This window comes from Rhincodon typus, chromosome 7 (genome assembly GCF_021869965.1).
Source record: "Rhincodon typus isolate 14 chromosome 7, sRhiTyp1.1, whole genome shotgun sequence".
Classification (NCBI taxonomy): Eukaryota; Metazoa; Chordata; class Chondrichthyes; order Orectolobiformes; family Rhincodontidae; genus Rhincodon; species Rhincodon typus.
In genome coordinates this window covers 90,651,797-90,670,775 of record NC_063338.1, presented here as the reverse complement: position 1 = coordinate 90,670,775, position 18,979 = coordinate 90,651,797, and the positions used below count along the sequence as shown (strand labels likewise).

Here is an 18,979-nt window from a genome sequence, read left to right as displayed (position 1 = left end):
CTGCTGCAGATTTTGACCCAGCGACAGTGAAGGTATGGCAATATATTTCAAGTCAGGATGGTGAATGGCATGGAGGGGAACTTGCAGTTGATGTCGTTCCAATGTATCTTCTAACCTTGTCCTTCTAGATGGAAGTGGTCATGGGTTAGGAAGGATCTTTGGTGAATTTCTGTGCTGTATCTTATAGATATTACACATTGCTGTTACTGAGTATCAGTGGTGGAAGGAGTGGATGTTTGTGAATGTGGTGCCAATCAAGCAGGTGGCTTTTTCTTGGATGATGTCAAGCTTCTTGAGTGTCATTACAGCTGCACTCATCCAGGGAAGTGGGGAATACTCCAAGACTTGTGCCTTGTAGATGATGGACACACTTTGGGGAGTCCGGAAGCGAGTTACTTACCGCTGTAACCCTAGCATCTAACATTTACAAACAAGACTGCACGTGATGAAAAATTCTCATGAACTGGTTGCCCCCTTGAGACTTCACCCCTTACATAATAAGCATTTAATTATAACAACAGGACTGCATTTAATGTGACCTCTCGGGAGCCAGTTGACCCAATGAGGCTTCACCCATTACAACGTAAGCTGTTAAGAACTGCAAGCAAGACTGTGTGTGACTGAGACTTCTCATGATCTGGTTGACTAGTGAGGTTTCACCCCTCACATTGTACGTGTAAGTGCAAAGAAACAACTTGGTTACAAAGGAGCCAAGTAACTGACAGGTGATAGGACAGATAGTGTTGATGAAGCAGGAGGCTGCAGAAGGACTTGGACACGGTAAGGGGCGGGCAAAGAAGTGACAGATGGAATACAAAGTGGGAAAGTATGAAGTCATTCACATTGTCAAGAAGAATACAGGTGTAGACTATTTTCTAAATGGGAAAGGCTTTGAAAATCCAAAGCACAATGGGAGTTAGGAGTTCTAGTTCAGGATTCTCTTAAGGTTAACATGCAGGTTCAGTTGGCAGTTAGGAAGGCAAATGCAATGTTAGTGTTCATTTCAAGAGGGCTAGAATACAAAAGCAGAGGTGAACTGCTGAAGCTGTATGAAACTCTGGTCAGACTGCATTTGGAATATTGTGGCAGCTGTGGGCACTGTACCTCGAGAAGGATGTGCTGGCGTTGGGAGGGAATCCAGAGGAGGTTAAGAAGAATGATCCCGGAGATGAAGGGCTTGTCATATGAGAAGCAATTGAGCATTCTGCATCTGTGCTCGATAGAGTTTAGAAGAATGAGGGAGGAATCTCATTGAAACTTACAGAATACTGAGAAGTCTGGATAGTATGGAAGTGGAGAAGGTATTTCCACCAGCAAGAGAGACTAGGACTCAAGGGCACAGCCTCAGAGTTAAAGGATGACACTTTAGAGCTGAGATGAGGAGGAATTTCTTCAGCCAGAGGGTGAGTAATCTGTGGAATTCATTGCTGCAAAAGACTGTGGAGGCTAAGTCATTGAGCACATTTAAGACAGAGAGAGATGGCTTTTTGATTAGTAAGGTGATCAAGGGTTACAGGGAGAAAGCAGAAGAATGGGACTGAGAATCATACCATCCATGATTGAATGATGGAGCAGACTCAAGGGGCTAAATGGTCTAATTCTGCTCCTATATCTTATGGTCTTGTGAAGAAATTTATACTGACCAGAACTTGGAGATAGAAGTCTACCCATCAGTTACATGCCTCATCGATATGTTGGTTTTGTGAACACATGTTCTGTTTTTTTTCTACCAACCACATTGTGCCTGTGGATGTAATTCCAGTGATCTTGGATCTTAATGAGTATTCATGACATGTTAATGAATGCAAAACAAGTTCCCAATTATGAAAATTGGGAAAGCTGGCCCTCCCGAAAGATTCCAAGAACAGAATAGCAAAATCTTAACTTGTTATTAGGAAATTCAACTCAAGAAGCTTGAAACCATCTAGAACAAAGGCACTCACTGTAGCACCTACAAGATGCATTGCAAAAATTCATCACAGATCCTTAAATAGAACCTTCCAAACCCCAACCACTACCTTCTAGGAGGCAGCAGATACATGGGATCACCAGTATCTGAAATTTCCCTCCAAGCCCGTCACCATTTTGATATAGAAATACATTACCGTTCCTTTAGTGTAGGTCAAAATCCTGGTACTCCCTCCATAACTGGGTCTATCTACAGCACAAAACTGCAGTGGTTCAAGAAGGAATCTGACACTACATTCTCAACAGTAATAAATGGTGGCCCAGGGAGCAATGCTCACATCCTGCAGTGATTTTTTTCTTTAAAATTCAATCTTAGCTTCTTGCCTAATTAAGTTTCTCTTGCCCACTGTTTGAAAATATCCTGGTGAGCCCAGAAAGTTTTGCCCACTGTTTCTCTCCACAGATACTGCCTGACCTATTGAATATTTCCAGCACTGTCTGCTTTTATTTCTCAGCAGTGACGATCTCAATAACCATTCTCCAAACTGACATGTAACAATACTATATCATATAAACCTATATTTAATATAATTCCTACATAACAATGCAGACTATTTTACTCTCTTTAGGTAATATCCCAGAACACATATTCTGTCAATTGAAAGTCAGGCATATAAAAAATAAAAATCTACACTTATGGCACGCGTTTCACAACCTAAAGTTGTCCCAAAACTTTAAATGCCAATCAAGTACTTTTTGAAATTGGGTGTTACACTGACTCAGTGGTTAGCACTACTGCCTCACAGTGCCAGGGACCTGGGTTTGATTCCACTCTTGGGTAACTACCTGTATGGAGATTACACATTCTCCCCCTGTCTACTTGGGTTTCCTCCCACAGTCCAAACATTTGCAGGTTAGGTAGATTGGTCATGCTAAATTGTCCTTAGTGTCCAGGGATATACAAGCTTGGGGGTTAGCCATGGAAAATGCAGGGTTACAGGGATAGGGTAGTGTAGGGATTCTATGAACTGCAGTCACTGTCAAAATGCAGTCAAATTACAAAAAGCAATGTTCCTTCAACAGCAGTGGGATCATGGTAGATAATCTGTTTTTCAGTGATGTTAATTGAGGGATGATTAACCATCATAACTGGCCATCATCCATCTGGTTCACATGACCCAGCCAACAGACTCACCACTGACCCAAAGAGGCCCAGCATACTGCGGATTCTTTCTTTCTAAGGGACCACCACATTCAGCACCCTCTTTTGCCAAGACATGTCCAATATTCATCTGAGACAGCAATCATATGGAGGTGCCAGTGTTGAACTAGGGTGGACAAAGTCAGAAGGCACAAAATGGTGTGAACCTTTAATCTGTTATTTATAAATTCTGTGTCTGATACTACCTCTTTCACTAACACCTTAAGAAGGACTGAGGCTCCGAAAGCTTGTGTTTTCAAATAAACCTTTTGGACTATAACCAGGTGTCATGTGATTTCTGACCTCATCTGAAACAGTGGAGGAGGTTGCACTTCAGCCTTAAGCTGTGAGAGTTCTCCATGCTTCACTGCTATAAGGAGGGTGCTGAGAACAGAAGACTGATACATATAGAGCTCTGTAGTTTTGGTTAGTTTGCTATAGGTTCGTCATCTCAACCTAGATGAGAATGCTATGGTCTTGGTAATCCTGATGCTGATCAAGCAACAGGGTGCTGGCAATTAATGATCCAGGACATACACCATTGAAAGCTGGCAATAAGCATAAGACCAGCATATCACCCGTATCAGCAATACAAGAATATCAATTTTTAAAAATTAATTCATGGGATGTGGGCATCGCTGGCTGGACCAGCATTCATTGCCCATCACTACTTGCCCTTGAGAAGGTGACGATGAACGAGCTTCTCGAACTGCCACAGTCCATGTGCTGTAGGTTGACCCACAATACTGTTCAGATGGAGTTCCAGGATTTTGAACCAGTGAAACGGATGAAACAGTGATATATTTTTAAATCAGGATGGGGTGAGTGGCTTGGAGGGGGTCTTGCAGATGGTGGTGTTCCTAAGTATCAGCTGTCCTTGTCTTTCTGGATGGTAGTGGTTGGAAATTTGGAAGGTGCTGTCTAAGGAGCCTTGGTGAGTTGTTGCAATGCGTCTTGTAGATGTTACACAGTGCTGCTACTTTGCATTTGTGGTGGATGTTTGTGAACACGATGTAAATCAAGCAAATTACTTTGCCTTGGATGATATTGAGTTAGTGCAAACGAGACCTCAAGTTGACTGGGATTGGAGTCAACTAAAGAGAAGTCCTGTCTGCTGACCAGACTGCCTGCAGACAAGCAATCTCGAAGAACGTGGTAAAAGAGAGAACAAAAGAAATGACTCAATAACGGAAATTAGAGCCCCATGGAAGGAAAACACGCTAGTTGACATCAGACGAGTCCCATTCATCTTTGCCAGCAGCAGAAAGAACTACCACTCATGACTGGTCTCTACAGCATGACAGATGACATTCAATCCAAAAGTGGAACATAATCAGGGTGCAGTTCATTGTCTCCTGAGATGGGCAGAGGTCATCAGATCAGTTGAAGGATTAAATATTAGTCCAAGGTACTCAGGTGAATATCCTACTCTTACTTGATTGATGTCACCTCCAGCTTTATTGTTCTCCCTCAGTACTGTACTGAAGCATCAAATGGATTTTATTCTCAAGATCTGCAACCTAGAACTTCAAACTCGAATATGAGGGTGCTGCACATTGGACCACAGTAAACAACATAGAGCTACAAACATACTTTGCAAAGGGATAACAGTCTTGCTTGTTTATTCATATCAGCGGATGACAGTACATGCAACAAACACAGTTCTAAGAAGAGTCACATCAGACTCAAAATGTTAACCATTTCTCTATCCACAAATTTGCCAGATCTGCTGAGTTTCTACAGCATGCTTTGTGCTTGTTTCAGATTTCTAGCATCTGCAGTAATTTGTTTTTATTGTAAGAGTATATGTACACAGTCTGTTAAAAAAGATCCAACACTTACTTGTCCTTGCCCATGTAGTCCACAATGCCCTAGAAATGAGGGGAGAGAGAACAAACACAGCTCATTACTGTCAGCTGAGTGACTTTGTGATTTGTGCATTAATAACTAGTAAAAATCTCCATTAGTCCCACAATCCTCTGAGATCTCTGCACACCTCCAATTCTGGCTTCTTGCTGATCCTCAATTTCCATTGTCCACCACTGGTATCTATGCCTTCAATTTCCTGAGATCATAGTACTGGAATTCTGACAGTAAGCCTTATTGCCTGACCTACCTGTCTTTTGTCCTTTAAGATGCTCCTTAAAACCTACTTCTTTGACAACCTTTTGGTGTCAATTTTGTTTGGTACTCATACTTTTGAAACACCTGGGGAATATTTCTGTGAGTTAAAGGTTTGACGTACTGCAATTTCTTCTTATTGTAAGGCAATAAAATCTTTCCAAACATCAAGTATGAATCGAGGAAAGGTCCTCTGGACGTCAAACACATTCCCCCAGCCGACCACGTGCTGGATTCTACATGATTAACTTCCAGAAAAATATCTCTACTTTCCAAATTTTACCAAGGTTGGCTCAGAAACTTGTATCAAGCTCCATTAGTGAATCCTGCATTGCTGCCTACAATTTCACCCTTGATACTCAACCCTACTGTCAAGAAAATAGGGTATTATATTATCTCCAATCCTGATCTGACCAGGTTCAATTTTCTATTTGTTCATGGGATTCTTGATTAGTAAAAGGATCAAGGATTACGGGGAGAAAGTAGGAAAATGGGGTTGAGAAACATATCAGCCACGTTTGAATGCATGGCGGACCTGATGGGCCAAATGGCCTAATTTCGCTCCTATATCTTATGGTCTAATGGATATAGGCATTGCTGGCTAGGCAACATTCATTGCCCATCCCTCATTGCGCCGAGAAGGTAGTGGTATGCTACCTTCTTGAACTACTGCACCAACAATTCTGTTAAACAGGAAGTTCCAGCATTTCGATCCAGTAACAGCAAATGAATACTGACATATATTCAAGTTAGATGGTATGTGGCTTTGAGAAAAACTCTCAGATTATGATGTTCCCATGTATACACTGCTCTTTTAGAAGGTAGAGGTTGTGGATTTGAAAGGTGCTGTTGAAGGAACCTTGATGGGTTAATGCAGTGCATTTTGTAGATGGGACACACTGTTACTGCTGTGTATCTGTGGCAATGGGAGTGAATGTGGAAGGTGGTGGATGGGATACCAATGGAGCGGGCTGCTTAGCTGCACTCATGCAGGCAATTGGAGAGCCTTCCATCACACGTTGACTTGTGCCTCTGTGGTTATTCTTTCATGGAATGTGAGCTGGCCAGGCCCACATTTTTTGTCTATTCCTAACTGCCCTGGAACTGAGTGGCATACGAGGCCATTTCAGAGGGTGGTTAACAGTCAACCACACTGTCATTGGTCTGGAGTTACATGTAAGCCAGACCAGGTAAGAAGGGCAGATTCCTTTCTTGAAAGAGCATTAGTGCAACAGGTAGGTTTTAAACTACAATTGGCAGCGGCTACATTGTTGCCATTAGGCAATTTTTAATTCCAGATTTTATTGAATTCAGACATGGTGAAATTTGAACCAATGTCTCCAAAACATTAGCCTGGGGCTCTGGATTACGAATCTAATGACATTACCAATACCAATTTCATTTTCAAGATGGCGGCACAGTAGGAGCACATCTGCTCTGCCTGTTCTTTTCCTTTTCCTCTTCTTTTTTCAAACTTTTAACTTTAAACTTATTTGGAGGGGAATGGAGGAAGTGACTCTCAGACTGGAGGCCATCACAGATGAGTTTCAGACCTGGCCAGCACAGAAGGCAACTCCCAGACTGGGCCATAATGGAAGGCGAGTCCCAGAGGTCAGTCCCAGACCAGTCTAGCATGGGAGGTGAGTCCCAGACCAGGCCAGCGCGGAGGTGAGTTGCAGACCAGGCTGGCGTGGAAGGTGAATGCCAGACCAAGCCAGTGCAGGAAGCGAGTCCCAGACCAGGCCAGCGCGGGAGGTAAGTCCCAGACCAGGCTGGAGTGGGAGGTGAGTCCCAGACCAGACTGGCGAGGGAGGTGAGTCCCAGACCAGGCCAGCGCATGAGGTGAGTCCCTGACCAGGATGGCACAGGAGGTGGGTCCCAGACCAGGCCAGTGAGGGAGGTGAGTCCCAGAGGGGAGTCCCAGCACAGGTAGTGAGTCCCATAATGGAGGCTGGCATGCGGAACTCGAATCCCAGGCCAGAGGCCGGCACAGGGAGGCGGGTCCCGTTCTAAAGGCTGCCACAGGGAGGCAAGGCCCATGTGGACTGGAGGCGAGGCCTCAAGTTTTGAAGCCCAGCATGGTCTGGAGACTTGGCCTGGTGCGGTCTAAAGGCTAGGTGATGGCACGGACTTAGGTGAATAAGACTGTATTTCAAGTACTTTTTTTCTCTTTTTATTCTTATACTGGATTTTTATTTATTATTCTTTCAATATTATACCAAATGCTTAAGTATTTGTACCTAGGTATCTTGTCCCTAAGATGGCACCGTAAGTGGCAACATTGCAAACTTTTCACTGCACTCACTTGAGTGCACATGACAATAAAGCTAATTCAGTTCTGTTCTATTCTATTCACTATTGCTTCTGCTCCAAACAAGCGTTACCAGCAAGTCTATCAGATGGACAGGATTTGAGGAGACAGGAGGAACTAAATAGTACTGCCCCACATAAGTTAGTAGTTTCACTATATGGGTAGAGTGATTATTTCTCTAACCTTTTGTTCAGAGGAGGTTTCTTTTTCATTTTACCTCTATGAAAGGCATGGTAAAACTCATGCCTCTTGAGTTGGCAGGTCATATGTTCATATTCCACTCCAAAAGCTTCTAGCTTTCAAAGAATTGGCACAGGCTTGATGGGCTGAATAACTTTTGAGCTGTAAGATTCTTGTTGCAGCCTTTTGCTTCAAATGCAACAAAGGGGCTCATTGCTGGTTTATCGAGTTTATCAAGCATTGTTTCACAAAAATTTTTAAATGCTGTTTTACAAAATTTCTCGAACATTGTTTTACAAAACTAACGCATTGGCCTAATTTCAGTGCTTCCCCACTTCAACAATATTCTTGTGAGGAATCACTGTCTATATGAGTGTTGGCTTAAGTTTTTCAGCTCCGAGATTTTGGATTACATATCAAGCAGGTGACGTAGCCAAGAAAAGGGGCAGGGGTTTAAGATGCGCTTATACATTTCAAAATGGCAACTACCAACATCAACAACAGCAGTTCTCATTTCATATTCAACGTGCAAGTTGATTTTCATTCTGGCAATGATTTTTCAAAGCTTCAATCTTTGAATAATGTTTTCAAGAAGGAGTTAGATATTGTTCTGAGTGCTAAAGGGATTAATGGGTATGGGGAGAAAGCGGGAACAGAGTACTGAGTTGGATGATCAGCTATGATCATATTGAATGGTGAAGCTGGCTTGAAGGTCTGAATGGCCTACTCCTGTCCTATTTTCTGAAACATCAGTGATTTTCTATTATATGTCACAATCTACAATAAATCTCTCACTTACTGAGAATGACCAGTAAGGTTTACAGCAAACCATCTGTCATAAGATTCTGAAACATTGTTGCTTGAAAATTATATGAAGATCCTAATTTTTTTCTGATTCCCTTTGATTTCGTTCCCAATCATCTCCTAAATGGGCTGACAGTGGCTAAAGCACACTGTGACAAGTACCAGAGTACTTTAAGGTATCTCAACCAGAGCAGATCTGAAAGTCACAGAACAGATGATCAATCTTGTGTGGCATCACAGACAGCTATATTCCTGCATCACCCACAATCCATAACAATCCACAGGCCATGGAATATATCAGGAGCGGTAATTCTAACTGAAGTCAGCAGGGGCTCAGTGGGTTATACACTCACCTCTGAGTTATGATCATTGTGGGTTTAAGTCTTTTTTCATAGATTTAAGCAGATAAGATAGAATAATACTCCAATGCTGAACTGTTGAAGGTGACATCTTTCACACGAAATGTGAATTATCCCATTTGACCTTGTAAATGATCATAGGGAACTACTTCCAAGAAGACCAGAGGAGTTCTCCCTCATGTCTTTGCCAATATTTATCCTTCAACTAACAATCACTAACAAAACAAAAAGCTGTAAAATCATTATCACGTTGCTTTTTGGAAAGATTGGTGGGAACAAGGGGAACTACAATAGAATGAGGGAGGACTTGGCTAAAGTAAACTGGATACAAAGATTTTATGGTGGGACAGTTGACGAGCAGTGGAAGACTTTCAAAGCAATCTTTCAAAGTGCTCAGCAAAAGTATATTCCAATGAAAAGGAAGGACTGTAAGAAAAGGGGTAATCTGCCATGGGTGTCTAAAGAAATAAGGGAGGCTATCAAATTGAAAGAGAAGGCATACAAAGTGGCCAAAAACAGCAGGAAACTAGAAGATTGGGAGAACTTTAAAGATGAACAGAAAGCCACAAAAAGAGCTATAAGGAAAAGTAAGATAGAACATGAGAAAAAACTAGCACAGAATATAAAGACAGATAGGAAAAGTTTCTATAAATATATAAAACGAAAAAGAGTGGCTAAAGTAAACGTTGGCCCTTTAGGGCATGAGAAGGGGAATTTAGTTATGGGATATGATGAAATGGCTGAGGCATTGAACAGGTATTTTGTATCGGTCTTCACAGTGGAGGACACTAATAACATGCCAGTAATAGACAAAGAGACGAAGGTAGGTGAGGACCTGGAAACAATCATAATTACGGAAGAGGTAGTGTTGGGCAAGCTAATGGAGCTAAGGATTGATAAGTCTCCTGGCCCTGATGGCATGCATCCCAGGGTACTAAAAGAGATGGCGGGAGAAATAGCAGGTGCACTGGCGGTAATTTTCCAAAATTCGCAGGACTCTGGGGCAGTCCCAGCTGATTGGAAAACAGCAAATGTGACGCCACTGTTTAAAAAGGGAAGTAGACAAAAGATGGGGAATTATAGACCAGTTAGCTTAACCTCTGTAGTGGGGAAGATGCTTGAGTCTATTATCAAGGAAGAAATAGCAAGGCATCTTGATAGAAATTGTCCCGTTGGGCAGATGCAGCATGGGTTCATGAAGGGCAGGTCATGCTTGACAAATCTTTTGGAATTCTATGAAGACATTACGAGCGAGGTGGACAATGGGGACCCAGTGGATGTGGTGTACCTAGACTTCCAAAAGGCCTTTGACAAGGTGCCGCACAAGAGGTTACTGCATAAGATAAGGATGCATGGCATTAAGGGTAAAGTATTAGCATGGATAGAGGATTGGTTGACTAACAGGAAGCAAAGAGTGGGGATAAATGAGTGCTATTCTAGCTGGCAGTCAGTGACTAGTGGTGTGCCTCAGGGATCGGTGTTGGGACCGCAATTATTTACAATTTATATAGATGACTTGGAGCTGGGGACCACGTGTAGGGTATCAAAGTTTGCAGATGACACGAAGATGAGTGGCAAAGCAAAGTGTGCAGAGGACTGTGAAACTTTGCAGAGGAACATAGATACATTGAGTGAGTGGGCAAAGGTCTGGCAGATGGAATACAATGTAAATAAATGTGAAGTCATACATTTTGGTAGGAGTAATAGTAAAAAGGATTATTACTTGAATGGTAAAAAGTTGCAGCATGCTGCTATGCAGAGGGTCCTGGGTGTCCTTGTGCATGAATCACAGAAGGTAGGTCTGCAGGTACAACAAGTAATTAGGAAGGCAAATGGAATTTTGTCCTTCATTGCTAAAGGGATTGAAATAAAAAGCAGAGAGGTTATGTTGCAGCTGTACAAGGTGCTGGTGAGGCCACACCTAGAGTACTGTGTGCAGTTTTGGTCTCCTTACTTGAGAAAGGATGTACTGGCACTGGAGGGGGTGCAAAGGAGGTTCACTAGGTTGATTCCGGAGTTGAGGGGGTTGGCTTATGAGGAGACACTGAGTAGATTGGGATTATATTCATTGGAATTCAGAAGATTGAGGGGGGATCTTATAGAAACATATAAAATTATGAAGGGAATAGATAAGATAGAAGTAGAGAGGACGTTTCCACTAGCAGGTGAAGCTAGGACAAGACGGCATAGCCTCAAGATTAGAGGGAGCAGATTTAGGACTGAACTGAGAAGGAATTTCTTCACCCAGAGGGTTGTTAATCTGTGAAATTCCTTGCCCAGTGAAGTAGTTGACGCTACTTCAGTAAACGCTTTTAAAAAAAAGTAGATTTTTTTTGAACAATAAAGGAATTAAGGGATACGGTGAGAACGCGGGTAAGTGGATCTGAGTCCACGAAAGGATCAGCCATGATCTTATTGAATGGCGGAGCAGGCTCGAAGGGCCAGACGGCCTACTCCTGCTCCTAGTTCTTGTGTTCTTGTGTTGTGTGTTCTTGTGAATTAACAAGTTGCACATTGCAAGCTCCCACAAATAACAATGGAGTAGTGACTAGATTAGTGATTTTCACCAGGGCATCAGAGAGAATGCTCCTGAAAACAGCGAGTATGCAATGTAACACACCCAACAGAGTGGGCAGATTTGGTTTAATATCTGTTTAGTCTCTAACACTGAAGCTCTACCTCCGTATTGTACTGGAAGCATTAGCCTATACTACGTGCATTGACAGTAAATTCAACTGAGAACTCTCAACCAAACCTGATGTTGCCTAATTACTCTGACTTATCTCTTCAGTTCTGCTCTCACCAGTCAAACAGATCGCCTAAACTTGGTTCCTCACCTAATATTTCCCAGGAAAACCCTGGGTAATAGAGGGAAACTGAGATGTGCTCAATTGCATGCAGTTCTCTCTATTTATGGATTTTTGGAGCAAAGGAGCAATTTCAAAAGTCAATTATCTCCTCTTTTTGAACTTTTAATTCAGCTTTCTGAACCTCTGTTATAATCAACATTCATTATGAGTCACATGCTGTTGAAGTAAGTTCAGGGAACATGACAGACAAATGTTTGACGAAAAGCACAGAACAGTTCACTGGCATTCTTCCAGGATTTAAATCTGTCGAGGAGACAGTCTGGACACAGAACATAACATTGGACAGGATTCCACTAGTGGACTGGGATTCATGTTCTTTTTCATAATTTGTTCATGGGATGTGTGTGTTTCTGGCTGGCCGAGCATTTATTTCCCACACCTAATAGCCCTTAAACTGAGTGACTTGCTAGGCCACTTCATAGAACAGTTAAAATTCAACCACATTGCTCGGGATCTGGTTTCACATGTAAGCCAGAACAGGAAGGGATAGCAGATTTCCTTCCCTAAAGGACATTAGTGAACCAGATGAGTATTTACAATAATTACTGATGGCTACATGGTTGCTGTTAAGCTAACTTTTAATTCCAGAATTTTACTAAATTAAAATCTCACCATTTGTCTTATGGTGGGATTTGAACCCTTGCTCCCCAGAATATTAGTCTGGAACAAAAACAGAAGTTGCTGGAAAAGTTCAGCAGATCTGGCAGCATCTCTGAAGAAAAAATCAGAGTTAACGTTTCGGGTCTGGTGACCCTTCCTCAGAACCCAAACGTTAACTCTGATTTTTTTCTTCACAGATGCTGCCAGACCTGCTGAGCTTTTCCAGCAATTTCTGTTTTTGCTCCTGACTTACAGCTTCCGCAGTTCTTTCGGTTTTCATTAGTCTGGAACTCTGGATTATTAGTGCTGGATTTTCCAGCAACACCCACATCCCATGATCGAAGAAGATAAAAGCAGTTATACTACCAATGGTTAACATTCATGCAATTATATAAAATGAGAGCCATTGGTATTTCTGTTCATCTACACGTGTATTTTGGGTTTATTTTGGAAGAAAGACTAAAATCAGGCAAAATGAAAATCCTATACTTTTGACATTTTACTTTTTAAGGATATGGAGCAGTATAGTATAATAATATTCACACTGGTCAAAGAAAACTGTTTACATAGACTTAAGGGCATAGAAACAGGGCATTCAGCCCAACAAGTCTAGGCTGAAATCTATGCTACACAATAGCCTTCATCCACTCCTTTCTAACTAATTCTGGATAAAGAGTTATAGAGTGAATAGAATTATTTACAGTGATTTTTATATGGAATTAATTATGACACAGAAGGACAACCATTCGGCTAATCAATTCCATGCTGACGTTTGATGGAGCAAACTCAGTCAGTCCAGTTTCCTGTTCTGTCCACATAATTCTGCCAGTGGTTGAGTAATCCCTTTAAACATCATGACTTTAGGAGATCCTGCTTTTATTTCTGCCTTCAATTTATCTGTTAACTCTCTCAATGGGCTGTTAAGGTTGAGTTGTTAAATATATTCAAGGCTGAGATAGATTTTTAATCATTAAGGGAATCAAGAGTTCTAGGGATACGGCAGGAAAGTGAAGTTGAGGCTTATCAGATCAGCCACGATCTCACTGAATGGCAGAACAGGCTTGATGGGCAGAATGACTTACTAAATCTCCCATGTCTTATGCTCTGTTTTCTTTAAGATTCAGCTGACTCGGTCAGTTGTGGTGCTACTGAGCCAATGACATTCATCAATGACTTTCCTTCCATCGTTAGTTCAGATGTGGGGATTTTCACTGATGATTGTATAATGTTCAGTGCTATTCATCACTCCTCAGATACTGTGTCCAAATGTACCAAGACGTGGACAACATCCAAGCTTACACTAATAAGTGGCAAGTAACATTCATCTCACACAAGTACCAGGCAATGATCATCTCCGGCAAGGGACAACTCAATCATTTCCCCATGACACTCAATGGTATCCCCACTATCAACATCCTGGAGTTTACCATTGACCAGAAACAGAACTGGACTAGTTACAGAAATGGTAGCTACAAGGGGCGGCACGGTGGCTCAGTGGTTAGCACTGCTGCCTCATACTGCCAAGAACCCAGGTTTGAATCCACCCTTGAGTGACTGTGTGGAGTTTGCACATTCTCCCTGTGATTGCGTGGGTTTCTTCCAGGTGCTCTGGTTTCCTCCCACAGTCCAAAGATGCGCAGGCTAGGTGGATTAGCCATGCTAAATTGCCCATAGTGTTCAGGGGTGTGTAGATTAGGTGGGTTATAGGGGGATGGGTCTGGGTGGGATGCTCTGAGGGTCAGTGTGGACTTGTTGGGCTGCAGGGCCTGTTTCCACACTGTAGGGATTCTATTCTATGAGGAGTAGATCAGAGGCTGGGAATTCTGTGGCAAGTAACTAACCTCCTTACTCCCACATGCCTGCTCACAATCTACAAGACAGAAATCTGGAGTGTGATAGAATACTTTCCACTTGCCTGGGTAAAACCATCTCCAACACCACACAGGTATCTCAATACCATCCAAGACAAAACTGCCACTTTAAACCCATAACCCTAAAGATAACTATGCCCACTACTTTCAACACACACTTTGTTCACCACTGATACACAGTGGCAGCAGTATGTAACATATGCAGTAACTCACCAAGGTTCCTTCAACGTGACCTTTAACACCTAGGTGGACAAGGACAGCAGATGAATGGAACACCACCATTTTCAAGTTCCTCTCTACCATCCCAACTTGGAATTATGTCACCGCTCTTTCACTGTTGCAAAATCCTAGAACTCCCTTCCTAATAATACTTTTGTTACACGGCACAGGGTGCACCTACAATGCAATGGTTTCAAGATTACAGCTTAAAACCACTTCCAAAATGGCAATTAGGGATGGACAATAAAAGATGGCTCAGGCAGCAACACTTACTTTCCATAATTAAATTTAAAAAGGTTACCCTCCCCCTTCACTTTTTTGTCATGTCAGCATTGCCCTTATTGGGCTTTGCTTCTTACTGGTTCCCTGGCCTCATGGGTGTTTTTCCTGGTCGTGGATATATTGAATAAAATGATTTGCACAATAGTGTCTTCACTGAGTCCCTGCACTTATACACACACACAACATGGGTGTTGTGGGGAAAAAACTAAGCACAGCTGGTGTGGGAATGGAAAAAATATATGAACAGGAGATTCAGAATCTCCTCAGTTCAGGGGGCTGACTCCGAGCTGGTTGGCCACGGCCAGTGTCCTAACAAAGACTTTTAAAGTTGCAAGAAAATCCTCTTTGCGCAAGTTTTTGATAGCCTTCCTATTATCTCCTTATTTGGCTTATTGTTAATTTTGTCGACTGATAACATTCTTGTGTAGTTTCTTGAGACTCTTGACCAAGTTAATGATGTTTTATAAGTGCAATTTCTTGTCCTACAATAAATTGCTTACAATTCTACATTGTATGTTATTAGCTGTTCCACTTTTGCAATAACATAAACTCATTTGGACACTGAAGAACCTATTCAGCCCCTGCATTTGCTTCTGAACATTCAAACATTATGTGGTCCAAACATTACAAGCGCCAGTCTCAAGTATCTCACAAGAAACAACACAAAAATTGACTGGGCACATCTGTCAGGTATCCCTGCTCCTAACTAAGAAATGATTGTGGTAAGGTGCTAATGTCTCTGGGCTAAAAATAATCCAGAAATTTCTGACTAAATCTTTGGAGAGATGGGTTCCAATTCCGCTTGGCGAAATTTAAATTCAATGACTAAATTTGGAAAGTAAAGTTAGTCTCGGTGATGGTGACCAGGAAATGGTAGTCAATTGTCATAAAAACCCACCTGTTCATTGATGTCCTTCAGGGAAGAATCTGCTATCCTTACCCAGTTTGGCCTACTTGTGACTTCAGACACACAGCGATGTGGTTGGCTCTTAACTGCCCTCTGAAATGGTCCAACAAGCTATTCTGCAGCAGGTCCATTAGGGACGGGCGACAAATCCTGGCCTTGTCAGTAACATCCGCACCTTACAAAAGGATTTTTAAAAATTGATTTGACAGTGAGGTATGTGGTTTATTTGCTTACCATGGTCTTCATCTCCTTGGAGATGTGTTTGTAGAACTGACGCTCCACATTCCAAGGTGAACCAATGTTGGATATCGAGTTAGACCTTGTCCTGTTGAGTTTTGCAATCATCGCTTTCTCGTCCTTCTGCAGTGAGAATGAAGTATAGAAAATATTAGTCTCAAAAGTGAAGGAAATTCTGCACAAAAGAGAAGAACATGAGAAGAAGAACAAGTAAGGGGGAGAAGCACAGCAATGCTATGGTTATAATTCCACAGATCTACATGAAATATCCAGTTGGAAAGTGAGCTCAAATCTCAGTGGTTTGAGAATTGAGATTCAGTTTTTGAGACAATGAATGAAATGGCTTTTCTATATTAGATTACGGAGGACAAAGGCTTTACAAGGATGATATCAGAATTGAGGGATAATGCCTCTGAAACTGCTGGGGATCTTCTCTAGAGCAGAGAAGGTTAATCAGTGACACAACAAAGGTCTTTATTTACAATTTACAGGGATTTGATAAGCATGGATATGGAGAAAACTTTTCGAATTTTGGGTGAGAACAAAATTAAGGATATAAATATACACTAGTTACCTCTAAATTTAACAGGGGAATTCAGGATAAACCTCTTAAATCAGCTGGTGGTGTGTTGTATAATACCCACCCTAGAGTCCCTGTATCTAATACTTTTGTAGGTTTAAGTCACTAGTGACTTCAACTTATTGACTAGAACTACAGACAACTTACTTTCTGCAGCTGTTGTAAGAACATAAGAACCAGGAGTAGGAATTGGCCATCTGGCTCTTCGAGCCTGCTCCACCATTCAATAAGATCATAGGTGATCTTTCCATTGCCTCAGCTCCACTTACCCACCCTTTCACCATAATCCTTAATTCCTTTACTGTTCAGAAAATTATCTACCTTAGCCTTAAAAGCATTAAATGAGGAAGCCTCAACTACCTCACTGGGCAGGAAATTTCACAGATTCATAACCTTTTGGGTGAAGAAGTTCCTCCTCAATTCAGTCCTAAATCTGCTTCCCCCAATTTTGAGGCTATGCCCTCTCATTCTAGTTTCACCCGCTAGTGGAGACGTCTCCTTGTTCCTATCTTATCTATTCCCTTCATAAATTTATATGTTTCTATAAGATTCCCCCCTCACTCTTCTAAATTCCAATAAATATAATCCCAGTTTACTCAGTCTCTCCTCAAAAGCCAACCCTCTCAACTCTGGAATAAACCTAGTGAATCACCTCTGCACGCCCTCCAGTGCCAATACATCCTTTCTGAAGTAAGGAGACCAAAACTGCACACAGTACTCCAGGTGTGGCCGTACCAGCACCCTATACAGCTGTAATATAACCCCCCTGCTTTTAAACTCAATCCCTCTAGGAATAAAGGACAAAATTCCATTTGCCTTCTTAATTACCTGTTGCACCTGCAAACAAACCTTCTGCGATTCATGCACAAGGTCACCCAGGTCCCTCTGCACAGCAGCATGCTGCAATTTTTTGCCATTCAAATAACGGTCATTTTTACTGTTATTCCTACCAAAATGGGTGAGTTCATACTTTATTAACATTAACATTGTAATCCATCTGCCAGGCCTTTGCCCACTCACTTAAACTATCTATATTCCTCTGCAAACTTTCAGAGTCCCCTACACACTTTGCTCTACTATTCATCTTAGTGTCACCTGCAAACTTTGACACACTACATGTGGTCCCCAACTCCAAACAGGTATGTAAATTGTAAACAATTGCAGTCCTAACACTAATCCCTGAGGCACATCACTAGTCACTGATCGCCAACCAAAAAAGCACTCATTTATCTCCACTCTTTGCTTCCTGTTAGTTAACCAATCCTCTATCCAAGCTAATACATTGCCCGTAACGCTGTGCGCTTTTATCTTTATGCAGCAGTCTTTTGTGTGGCACCTTGTCGAATGCCTTTTGGAAATCTAGATATACCACATCTACTAGGTCCCTGTTGTTCACCATGCTTATAATGTCTTCATAGAATTCCATTATATTAGTCAAACATGACCTACCCTTCAGGAACCCATCCTGTGTCTGCCCAATGGGACAACTTCTATCTAGATGTCTTGCTATTTCTTCCTTGATGATATATTCAAGCATTTTCCCCACTGTAGAAGTTAAGCTAACTGGCCTATAATTCCCCACCTTTTGTCTACCTTCTTTTTTATACAGCGGTGTCACATTTTCTGTTTTCCAACCTGTTGGAACTTCCCCAGAGTCCAACGAATTTTGGAAAATTACCACAAGTGCATTTGCTATTTCTCCCGCCATCTCTTTTAGTACCCTGGAATGCATTCCATCAGAGCCAGGAAACTTGCCTACCTTTAGCTCCATTAGCTTGCACAACATTACTTCTTTTGTGACTTCAATGTACTCAGCTTTAAGTGACCTCTTCAAAGTTTTATCCAAACACTTCAGGTCTAGGACTAACCCTTCACTCTAAGACAATTTAACCTACAATATATCCTTACCTTCTCAGCAGCACTGGTCTACACAACAATCCTATTCCAAGGACTTCACAGGACTACCCAAAACTCAAAGTAAAACTGAAACTAAAAATCTCCCCCTTTAAGTTGTGGGTGTTCCCATTAATTTACATAAAAAAGCAAGTTCTAGCCCACTAAACCTTAAAGCCCCATTATTTACCTTGCTGGGTTGCAAAATATCGTAAAACAAAAAAAAAATCCATTAGTAGTACACATAAGCCCATTTACTCTAAAGCCAAAGCTTAAAAACTGTTTTAAAATAAATCACCATGATTACTGAAATACTTATAAGTTAATTTTTAACTTCAGACATATAGAATACCCATTGGTTCCTAATTCAAAACCCAAAAACTAAAACAATGTTAAAACATTTATTATATATTTAAATCACATCGTTTGCAATTTAATATAAGAGATAACAAGGTGTAGAGCTGGATGAACACAGCAGGCCAAGTAGCATCAGAGGAGCAGGAAGGCTGACGTTCCGGGCCTAGACCCCAGACTGAATGACCTGTTTTGTTGCTGTCAGAATTCGATATTGTGGAGGTGCTGGTGCTGTACTGGGGTGGACAAGGTCAGAAATCACTCAACACCAGGTTATAGTCC

General features: G+C 41.7%; 1 protein-coding gene across 1 annotated transcript in view; it reads right to left on the bottom strand.

Moving 5' to 3' along the window:
• Positions 1–18,979, bottom strand: part of LOC109934822 (adenylate cyclase type 5-like) — a 102,989-nt gene that overhangs the window by 28,737 nt on the left and 55,273 nt on the right. The window contains exons 6-7 of the mRNA XM_048599265.1: positions 15,868–15,993; positions 4,952–4,980 (exon numbers count right to left, since the gene is read on the bottom strand). Coding sequence (XP_048455222.1) covers positions 4,952–4,980; positions 15,868–15,993 — 155 coding nt within the window. The remainder of the gene's footprint in view (positions 1–4,951; positions 4,981–15,867; positions 15,994–18,979) is intronic.